This window comes from Ahaetulla prasina, chromosome 4, assembly GCF_028640845.1.
Source record: "Ahaetulla prasina isolate Xishuangbanna chromosome 4, ASM2864084v1, whole genome shotgun sequence".
Lineage (NCBI taxonomy): Eukaryota > Metazoa > Chordata > Lepidosauria > Squamata > Colubridae > Ahaetulla > Ahaetulla prasina.
In genome coordinates this window covers 5,659,516-5,670,543 of record NC_080542.1, presented here as the reverse complement: position 1 = coordinate 5,670,543, position 11,028 = coordinate 5,659,516, and the positions used below count along the sequence as shown (strand labels likewise).

The 11,028-nt window shown below is 46.1% G+C and overlaps 1 protein-coding gene across 5 annotated transcripts; it reads right to left on the bottom strand.

Moving 5' to 3' along the window:
• Positions 1-109: 109 nt before the first annotated feature.
• On the bottom strand, positions 110-7,867 carry HOMEZ (homeobox and leucine zipper encoding). Of its 5 annotated transcripts, none has more exons than XM_058183061.1 (2): positions 7,601-7,867; positions 110-3,272 (listed from the first exon to the last, which is right to left on the bottom strand). In XM_058183061.1, the coding sequence occupies exon 2, from the start codon at positions 3,209-3,211 to the stop codon at positions 1,769-1,771; it is 1,443 nt and encodes a 480-aa protein (XP_058039044.1). In that variant the 5' UTR covers positions 3,212-3,272; positions 7,601-7,867; the 3' UTR covers positions 110-1,768. The 5 variants fall into 5 exon arrangements, with proteins under 5 accessions (XP_058039044.1, XP_058039047.1, XP_058039045.1 ...); XM_058183064.1 differs by lacking the exon at positions 7,601-7,867 and adding an exon at positions 6,975-6,993; XM_058183062.1 differs by lacking the exon at positions 7,601-7,867 and adding an exon at positions 5,333-6,772.
• Between the last annotated feature and the right edge of the window lie 3,161 nt (positions 7,868-11,028).

Genomic DNA, 11,028 nt, shown 5'->3' with positions numbered 1-11,028 from the left:
TATTGTATTTGCAACCAATGTTGTTTCGCAAACTGAAACAAAGCAGATAAGCCTTTAAAAAGACTATACTTAGAAAGAGGAAAAAGACAATATAATTTACTGAACATAATTATCTATTAACTCATTCAGTTTATTAAGTAACCAATCCACAAATCAAAATTATTCAATTCAGTTCTATCTTTGACAAGTTACAGCCTTTGAACATTTCACTAAATCCGGCATAATCCATGTACCACTTTCTCTTTATCTAAGGTTGTTTAGCTTATTTCAGTACTTTTAAATTCTCTTGCCTGCAGAATATTTTTGTAAAGATTCTATTTTAAAAAAATGAAAATGGTATTTAATAAATAGAAATTTTAAAAGTACAGATGATTAATCTCTGTCTAGTCTCCTACCTCTTCATACTTTCACAAACTTCCAAATTCCTCTTTACTTCCTTTCAAAATAATCTCAAAAGCTATTCTCAGAATGTATGGGTTTTATTTTCCCCGTCAATCTGAGGGCAATGACAGTTTGACAAATGGAAGATAACCAAGCATTTAGGAGTGTTTGCACTTCTTCTGCAAGAAACCAATCTTGTTATCTTACAATATCTCTAACTGGCATTGAATTCACTATATCAACCAACTAGCACAGACCAGATATATGACTTGAATGGAAAAACTGGATGACAGGGAAAGCTGGTGAATCAAGGCACTAACGGAACAAGGAAAAGAAAACAGAGCAGCTAAGAGAAATGATATGAATCACATGATAAAGAAGACCACCAAGAGCAGATGTTAGAAGTCATTCCGAAAAAAAAAAATTAAATAAAGGAGAGAATGAAAATGGAAGATAAATGACGAAATATCGATTTGAATGTAACAGCTACAATCACCACCTTAAGTACCAGTCTAGAAACTAACATTTTTTAGTTCCAACATATCTTGAAGGCATGAAAACAGGAAATATAGCCTTAGTTTGTCTTCTACATTTCTCTGATTTCAAAGAACTGGCTTATAAAAACAAAACATAAGCACCAACAAACAAATAACGACTTTAACTGTTCATTTACTCGGGAAAATATAGTTGGTATGTGAGCTTAGACCAGTTAAATCTTATATATGGCTTTTATGGAATTTGAAAGAGTGGAGTTGCCAGATCTCTGCAACTCTGATAATGAACGGTCCAGTTTCTAAATCTCAAATAAAAAAATAAATGAATTGGAAGAAACAGAATCAAGACAGATACATCCAAGCGTAAATGAAAAATATCTGTATTCGAAGCCTTAGAAAAGGTAATAAAATTAGGCAATTGTTGGGCTCCAGGGTTTAGTGACCTATACAACAAATCTATAATTATTAAGGAAAAAATTTCCTCTAAATTATTATAGAGGCAACAATATGAAACCAAAACAATGTGATTAACCAAAGTTAATTCTCTGAAGTTTTTTCAAGAAATCATTGGAGACCCAGCGGATTGCTGAAGGCATTTATATATTACGGCACTCGCATCTGAAGGGTTGGAAACCCCCATCTTTATACCATTGTGATTCTGCCTTGATAAACACTGAATGGAAACAAAACTAGTTTTGTTTTTAAATTCAGTGGCTCAAAGGGAGAAAAAAACCATTCTAGAATCTCGAACATAAGTGATGCGGGTCACTGCTACCAGCAGGAAACAGTTGGGACAGAAACCTGGATCCCAGGATTTACTAATCTGTCTCTCTGATCCTTCCACCTGCTCCTCAGAGAAGTCCAAAACTCTCCAGCATCCGCACAAAAGTCCTTCAGTCTTCATCCTCCTCCTCTTCCACGTCCTCTTCTTCGTCATAGTCTTCGTCTTCCGCCTTCATCATCGCAGCCGCCACCTCTTCGTCTACCTCGTCGTCGTCATCCCCGAGACACACCTCCACCTCGCATGGCGCCGGCAAGTGCGAGTGAAACCACTCCAATGCTTGCTCTGCACTCATTCCCGATTGGCGGCAGAGCATTGGCAAGTCATCCTCCTGCAGCTGTGCGTGGGTGGCCCAATACTGTTCCAGGGGGCTCATGTCCGGAGGATTTGTGCATGGCTGGGGAGGAGGAGGTCCACCTGAGGAAGCGGGCTCTGGACTCTGCCCTGCATTGTCCCGGAACCATTTCAGCTGACCGTGCTTCAGGGCGTAACGTGTGTCTCCAAACCACTGGATGATCTCTGCCCGGGGTAACCCGGTTACTTGCTCCAACTGATGATAATCCTCTCTCCTGGCCCACTGCCGGTGAAGGAAGAAGGCCTTCAACAAATCCAGTTGCTCCTTCGTCTTCCGCCTAGGCTTCCGTAAAACCTCTGGCAAAGAAGTCTGCTGGTCGCTGACAGAGTGCTGATGGTTTTGACGGTCCGCGACGCTGGTTGTAACTTTCGAGGAGGATGGGGCGACTTTCACCGAAGAACCGAGTGGAAGAATTACCGGGTGGTGCCCACCGTTAATGGCAGGCGTGATGATTTCGGCAGGCAGTTGGGATGCCGTGGGGAAGTTCCAGGCCATCGTGTTAGAATCCGGGAGATTATAATCCAGGCCGAGGCTTGTGATGGGTGGATAAGCACTGGAAATGGTCTCTTTGGTATTTTGAAAATTCATCATGATCCCTGAAGGTTCAAAATGTTCCTGAGGTTTCTTATAGTGGGATGACGGGGTGTTTTCCTGCAGTTTCCAAATGTCCTGAGCGATCGTCCCGAGTTCTTTTGTCCCTGGAGCCGTACTACAATGATTTAAGGAGGTTACAAGTGGTTGCTGGTTCTCTGGATATTTAGCGGAGTAGTGCAGGGAGTGGGGAGCTAGCTGCTGCTGGTGGTGGTACGAAGGGCTTTTACAAGTCTGGTGCCAGGAGTCGCCCTCATTGCCAGCAAGCAGGCAACTAAAGTGAAGCTGGTCCTGGTGATAGATGAGGCGAGCCCGAGTCTCTTCGATTTCCTCGGCGCTCCAGCTGATGCCGCAGCGCAGCCGCTGCGCCATGAACCAAGCCTTCACCTTCTCCATGTGCAGGCCGTGACGCAGGCAGAGCAAAGCCAGGTCGGAAAGGCTGGGATAGGGAAAATAGCTGAAAGTCTGCAGCAGGTGCTGGTTACCGTCCAGGTCACTCGTTTGGGCCGCCTGGGTCCACACCAGCTGGAGGTCTTCAGAGATGGGCGGCAAGCAGATCAAACCTGGCGGTGAGCCGAGGCAGCCAGAGGCGTCCTTATTGGAGGGCATGGCTGCGGCGGTCAAGAAGTCTTCTTCTCTTTGGGAATCAGCTGCGGGCTTTTCAGAAGAGCTGGAGCAGAGGGGGAAGAAAAGGAAAAGAGCAAAAAAATGCATCAATTATAGGGGAAAACGTAAAAAATATGCAGCATGTTAAGTAGTAAATAAACGAGGCAAGGCTAAAGAAGAGAATTTTAGAGAAAAGGCGAGCACCTTTTAATGTAATACCTTAAGTCCATTTTTTCTCTCTCTGCTCACCACCCAGCGCCCAAGCACTGCAACTTAAGTCTACAAGTTACAGCTCGCATAATTGTGTGCTCTTCTTTAAAAAAAAAATCGAAAACTATTGCTCGGTCAGAAAGAGGACATGGCGTCGAGACCCAGCAATCTATCGGTTGGCTTGTCATGGTTCTGAGTAATGCTCCCGATCCATTCAAAAGACTCTGAGGCTGTGGCTTTTCTCAAAGATCCTGTTTATTGGGCGCATCGTATCGGCACGTTCAAAGGTGAAACCACCTCTGAATCATTCCCGCGCTTTGGTATGATGGAAGAATAGATATTGCCCACCTACCCACCCACGGGTGACAGGTCACGTTAAGCAACCAAGCAGGCGATGACTTCATCACTCCCTCCTGCCCTTGCTAGGGCATATTGAGCTGACCTTGGTTCTCATGAGCCTTATGGCTGTTATGTCTGGCACTGTAGAGGAAAACGTTCTACATTCTTCAAATCTGCCTCCGAAATATGCACAGCAAATTAGAAACGAAGCCAAGTAAAGAATGGCTTCAGCTAGAGTTGTTTTGACAGTTGACAGAAGGAAGATCCAGAGAAACTGTGTCACATGAACCTCTTATTGTCCAAAGTGGCTCCATCCAGGCCCTGCTTACTTCTTGCCAAACTACTTACTTCTCTGCATTACCAGAGCCTCTTTTCTAAACAGTGTATCTCCTAATTATTTTGGTTTCTATGCCAGACTGAAAAGGCATTTACAGCCGCTCATCTTTCTCTTCCCTCGTATGGATTTGCAATTAACATCATATTTATACTTGGCCAAGAATCTCCCAGGTCATGTGAATGGAAAACTCTGCTTTAAGTTCCGCTTATTAATATTAGAGAGAGAACATAGAGATTATGTATATAGAGAGGTATAATCGTAATCTTAACAGGTTTCTGGAGCAAAAAATATTTTTGTGTACCATCAGTGTTAACACAGTACCAGAGATTTCGTGTCGCTCCCAAGCTAAAAATGTGAGCAGTTTTGGCTTAACATGAAGCATGAAACATTCAATGTATACTAATTTATAAACTACAGCTTCTAATTTGGCTTATTGGACCTTGATTAATCAAATTATGCACGCAGGTGAAAAGTAGGCCTTTTATTTCAATTCTGCTATAGAAAAAGATGCAAAAGTGTTGAGTTCCAGCTTATTATTCACAAACACACATTCCTTTGCTAAAGCCCACCTATTAGTATTCTTTCTGCATTCTCCGAAATTTGTTGGAAGCTTTTTATCTGAAAAATCTATTTGGAGGAACTGATGGTGTTTCAAAGGCCAGTAATTTATATAACCCAGGAACTTAAAACCTGGAGAGGTAATAAATCGGAACGAAATGCAGTGCCGGCCCCATTGTGCTAATCAGACTGAAGAGCCAATTTCACTTTAATAGCCATGGAAAAAACAGATGGCTTCAACTTAGCACACAGATAATATGGAAATAATGGGGCAATTAATGCCACTTTAAATGACAGGAGGAAATGAGGTGCCTGAAGTCAAAATTCATGGGAAACTGGCTCCATTGCAGCTTCCCCCCAAAGCCACAGCCTCTTAGTAAATCCTGCCACTAATGGAATAATGTGTCTTGCTCAGTAAATGCACTTCAGGAGGAGCTAACATTTTTTTCAAGTGTGTGTGTGTATATGTATATATGGGAACTATCCTGAACCAATCTCTGGAATGATAACAGATGTGAACAGCATCAAAATCTCTCCTTTTCCAGCTTCGCATCCCCAAACATCCTCAGTAACCTTTCCTTTGTGGGTCCCCCACTCCAACACTTCTTCAGTCTTGCCTCTCACCCCACACCCGTCTTCAAATCCTTTCCACTGAATTCTGGACGCTGTACTGTACTTACTTTTCTTCCCTCCCACTTCAGGAGTTTCCTTCCTTCCTTCTCTTTCCTATTCCCTGCAAGGCACGCCGGGAAACAGGAGGCGGAGTTTCTCACGCCAAAGGGACACTGGCTCTTTAAGGGAAGAAAGGGGGGGGGAAGCTAGGGATCTAGGTTTGGGGGGGGGGTTGTCCTAATGTTTTCTTTTTCACCAAAGCTTTTCTAAGTTGCCTCTCGCTTTTCTCCCCCTTTCGCTTCCTCAGTTCACCTTCCCTTAAAATCCCCTGCACGTCTTTTTTTTTAACACATGAAATTTTCTTTTTCCCCACGGAAAAGTTGAGAAAAAGCGGAGTCAAATAAATGGAGATGGTTTCCGCCACAATGTTTGACGGACGCGCCAAGGTTAACCAGCAGACAGTTTGTTTGCCTCTTGGTCTGCAAAAATAAATAAATCCCACACTCCTGGTCTCTCCGCTCCCAACCCCTGCTGCAATACAGGTCGTCCACGACTTACAACAGTTCATTTAGCGACCGTCTTGAAGTTACAACGGCACTGAAAAAAGTGACTGAGGAACATTTGTCACACTTATGATCGTTGCAGCATCCCTCCACGGTCACGGGATTTACATTCGGATGCTTTGGCAACCGACTCAAATTTATATGACGGTTGCGGTGTCCCAGAGTCGCATGATCCCCTTTTGCGTCCTTCTGACAAAAGCAAAAGCCAATGGAGAAATCAGATTCCCTTCACAACCAGGTTACTAATTTAACGATGGCAGCGATTCACTTCACAAACGCGGCAGGAAGTGTCATAAAACGGGGGCAAAATTCACTCCACAAGGGTTTCATTTAGCAACATAAATTTTGGGCTCTGCTGCGGGTCGCAGCTCAAGGACTTATCTGCTAAGATTTTGTGTAAAATGGGGATAATTGTGCGGCAGCCGTTGACAAACACACTGCAGGCCAGACAATACCTGGCCGTGTAAAGCTGGAGTTTTTGCCTAACGGGTTAGCTACCATCCATCCAGACTCCTTCAACCAGCAGCGGGAGGTAGTAGTTACTCACTTGGCAAGGGAAAGATGCTACCTATTGCAAGTTACCAAGATGCTACCTATTGCAAGTTGCCGCACAGCACTTCTTGACAAGCAAATGTAAAGACTGTGCCCCGCGTCTACTTTTTGTCAGGTTCTTTCAAACGAGAAAACCCAACTTTTGAGAAAAGCAGCACCGGCAGCAAGCGGCTGTGCATGCTGGGCTCTGGTGTCCCATGATTGCTTCTCAACAGATCCCCCCCCCCACTTTTAAGGGCTCCCCTAAAAAAGCTGCACGTTCATCCATCTCATTCGCTCCTCATCTCTGGCCTCACCATCCCAGCCTCTATGCCAGCCTACCCAGGAACCCTCTCTGCTGTGGGGCACAGCCTGTCCTCTGGCTTACATCCCACCCACCCCCGCAAAAAAATCCAGAGGTGGGCTTCCACCCACCCACTCATCCCTTCCTTCCTCCTCCTTCCTGCACGGCCCGTTATAAAACAATAACTCCACATAGGGCGAAACAAACCAGCATGGGCTTTTGCGGAGGACCCTGAACGCTTAAGGAGCCAGTCCTCAAGTGAGGAACGCCACTCGGAATCGCCACCCCCGGCACACTCGCGTCCCAGCGAACCTGTTGCCGCCAACCACGCGCGTCGGCGAAAGCAAGCTTTCCCTTTTGCGGGATATCACCCACTCGCCCCTACTGCCCCACAGCTCCCCTCCGCGGCAAGCCCCCCCCCCCGGGCAGCCCCCCTCCCCAAACCGCCGCCCCTCCCTCTTTTCCCACCCACCCCTTCTTCAAAGGAGAGAATGCCGAAGGGAGCCTTTTGCCCTCCCCGCCCGCCCTCTTCCTCCCCTGCCGTCTCTTTGTCCACAACCCTAAGCCCACCCCCCTCCCCACCTCCCACCACCATGCTGTTAGCCACAGGCCCCATGTTGCACGGCCTCTGGGCTCTTCTCTTTTTTTGGGGGGGGGGGAGTCTTTCCCTGCCGGTGGCCAAGCGGCCGCCTAAGCCAACCCCGCTTGCCGATCGCCTTTCTCTTCCCCCTCCTCCTCCTCCTCTTCCTCCTTCCCAGCATCGGGAGACCCGTTGGGGGCCCGGGGAACAAAGGCCGCGGAGGAAGCGGGGCAAGCGAGCAAAGGGAAAAGGGGAAAGAGGGAAAAGCCGCGGCGGAGGCGGAAAGGGAGAAGAGAGGAGCCGCGGAGCCGGGCCGGAGGAGAAGCTGGGCCACCCGGCTCGGTCCCCGGCCACTCACCCGCTCGGCCGCGCTCCGGCTCTCCGCTTGGCAAGGGGGCGCTGGCTACCCGGGCGCGGGAGAGGCTGGGCTGGCTGCCATTGGCTGGACGAGCCCCGAGCGCCGGCCAGGGGAGGCTCCGGAGCGTTCGGCACTCTGCACGTGCTCAGAGGGCTCCAAGCTCCCGCTCATTGTGGCTTCACGCGTTCCGGAGCGTTCAGGGCGGGCGGAGCGGCGGCGCTTCCAAGGCGGAGGAAGGAGCGGGTCCGAGGCCGCCTTCCCTACTCCCTTGTCGACAGCCATGGCTTCGAGCTCTAAAGCGGGGTTGGGGAACTCGGGGGTTTGGCGGGTCGTCGGAACGCGGCCATTTTCTCCGCTTCGGGCGTGCAGTGAACGAGGAAACTTGAGTAACGTGTCTATAGAGGCGAATCCGGGATCGCGATCGTCCGCTCGGCTGTTTTTACTCCCTTGCTTCATCGAGGCACTTTTTGCAACGGAGAAGCCCGAGTTTTCCTTGGTCTAAATTCCTCTTTAAGCCATGATTTATAGTTTTATGCATAGTTTATGTAAACCCCGATGGATGGGTTCACATGCACTCGGCCATTAAAAGTGGTAAATGATCAGGCTAGAAACTGTTAGGCCCGAGTTCGAATCTCATCTTTAGGCACAAAGCCAACCGGGTGACCTTGGGCCAGTCCATCGCTCTCAGCCCTGGGAAGGAAGTAATGGCAGACCACATAATCTGCCCAAGAAAACTCACCTGTCTAAAATAGGAGGGGTGGGGAGGCATAAACCATAATTTGACCAGGTTCAACAGCAGATAGACTGATATATCTTGTCATTTAACAATGGTTTGGTTTGCACCTTTTTCCGACTGAGGTTTATGAAGAAGGAAAAGGCATTTTATAACCCTTCAGAAGACTCATTTAATAAGACGCAGTTTCTCAACTTACAACCTGTCGGTTAGCGACGGTTCAAAGTTGGGACGGACCTGGCTCAGGATACTTACGACTTGAGTTCCAATGGCTGCCCGTTTGGTCATATGAACGTACGTTGGGCATTTAGCAACCATCCTGCAGTTGTGATGTCCTGTGATCATTTCATGTCATGTTTCATGACATTTTTGACAAAAACTAGTATTTACTTCTGGTTTGGGGTAAAACGCTCCATAGTCAACAAGATTGTTTAACGATTGTGGCATTCGCTTAATGACCACCACAAAAAGGACATAAGATTGCCTCAGTCACATGGGTGATGCGTTTTGCGACCATCTCAATTTAGGACTATAATGGACAGACTGGCTGGGGAATTCTGGGAGGTTTTTTTTGTTTTTTTTTTACATTTATATCCCGCCCTTCTCCGAAGACTCAGGGCGGCTTACAGTGTATAAGGCAATAGTCTCATTCTATTTGTATATTTACAAAGTCAACTTATTGCCCCCCCAACAATCTGGGTCCTCATTTTACCTACCTTATAAGGGATGGAAGGCTGAGTCAACCTTGGGCCGGGCTTGAACCTGCAGTAATTGCAGGCTACTGTGTTCTAATAACAGGCTCCTTACAACCTGAGCTATTCCGGCCCTTGAAATCCACATATATTGGTCTCTAGCGCAGGGCTCTCCAAACTTGGCCACTTTAAGGCGGGTGGACTTCAGCTCCCAGAATTCCCAGCCTAGCTGGCTGAGGAATTCTGGGAATTGAAGTCCACCCATCTTAAAAGTTCTTCAATACGACTAAAGAATTCTGGGAATTGGAGTCTACCTGTCTTAACAATTCTTCAATACGACTGAGGAATTATGGGAACTGAAGTCCACCCATCTTAAAGTTCCTCAACAGGATTGGCTGAGGAATTCTGGGAACTGAAGTCCAACAGTCTTAAAAGACTTCTGCAAAGCTTTTGACTCAGTAGTACACGATAAACTTCTCCTAAAACTAATATCCTATGGCATCTCAGGACCCCTTCACAAATGGATATCTGCTTTTCTGTCTAACAGACAACAAGTGGTGTAAATTGGCAATGCTTTATCAAATCCTGTTCCTGTCAAGAGTGGCGTTCCTCAAGGCAGCGTCCTTGGACCAACACTCTTCATACTATACATTAATGATCTTTGTGACCATATCTCAAGTAATAGTGTTCTCTTTGCTGACGATGTCAAACTATTTAACACCACAGACAATACATCTATCATTCAAAAAGACCTTTATCATCTAACCACTTGGTCTAAAACTTGGCAACTCCAAATCTCAACCAGCAAATGCTCAGTCTTACATATAGGAAAAAAGAACCCAAACACTAAGTACATACTAGATGGACATTACCTTACAGACGACCCCCATCCCGTTAAAAACCTTGGAGTTTTCATGTCAAATGATCTAAGTGCCAAAGCCCACTGCAACTACATAGCAAAAAAAGCTCTAAGAAGTTGTAAACCTAATCTTGTGTAGCTTCTTTTCCAGAAACACCACACTACTAACCAGAGCATATAAAACATTTGCTAGACCAATTCTAGAATACAGCTCGCCTGTTTGGAACCCTCATCACATCTCTGACATCAATACAATTGAACGTGTCCAGAAATATTTTACAAAGTCAACTTATTGCCCCCCCAACAATCTGGGTCCTCATTTTACCTACCTTATAAGGGATGGAAGGCTGAGTCAACCTTGGGCCGGGCTTGAACCTGCAGTAATTGCAGGCTACTGTGTTCTAATAACAGGCTCCTTACAACCTGAGCTATTCCGGCCCTTGAAATCCACATATATTGGTCTCTAGCGCAGGGCTCTCCAAACTTGGCCACTTTAAGGCGGGTGGACTTCAGCTCCCAGAATTCCCAGCCTAGCTGGCTGAGGAATTCTGGGAATTGAAGTCCACCCATCTTAAAAGTTCTTCAATACGACTAAAGAATTCTGGGAATTGGAGTCTACCTGTCTTAACAATTCTTCAATACGACTGAGGAATTATGGGAACTGAAGTCCACCCATCTTAAAGTTCCTCAACAGGATTGGCTGAGGAATTCTGGGAACTGAAGTCCAACAGTCTTAAAAGACTTCTGCAAAGCTTTTGACTCAGTAGTACACGATAAACTTCTCCTAAAACTAATATCCTATGGCATCTCAGGACCCCTTCACGAATGGATATCTGCTTTTCTGTCTAACAGACAACAAGTGGTCAAAATTGGCAATGCTTTATCAAATCCTGTTCCTGTCAAGAGTGGCGTTCCTCAAGGCAGCGTCTTTGGACCAACACTCTTCATACTATACATTAATCATCTTTGTGACCATATCTCAAGTAATTATGTTCTGTTTGCTGACGATGTCAAACTATTTAACACCACAGACAATACATCTATCATTCAAAACGACCTTGATCATCTAACCGCTTGGTCTAAAAATTGGCAGCGCCAAATCTCAACCAGCAAATGCTCAGTCTTACATATAGGAAAAAAGAAC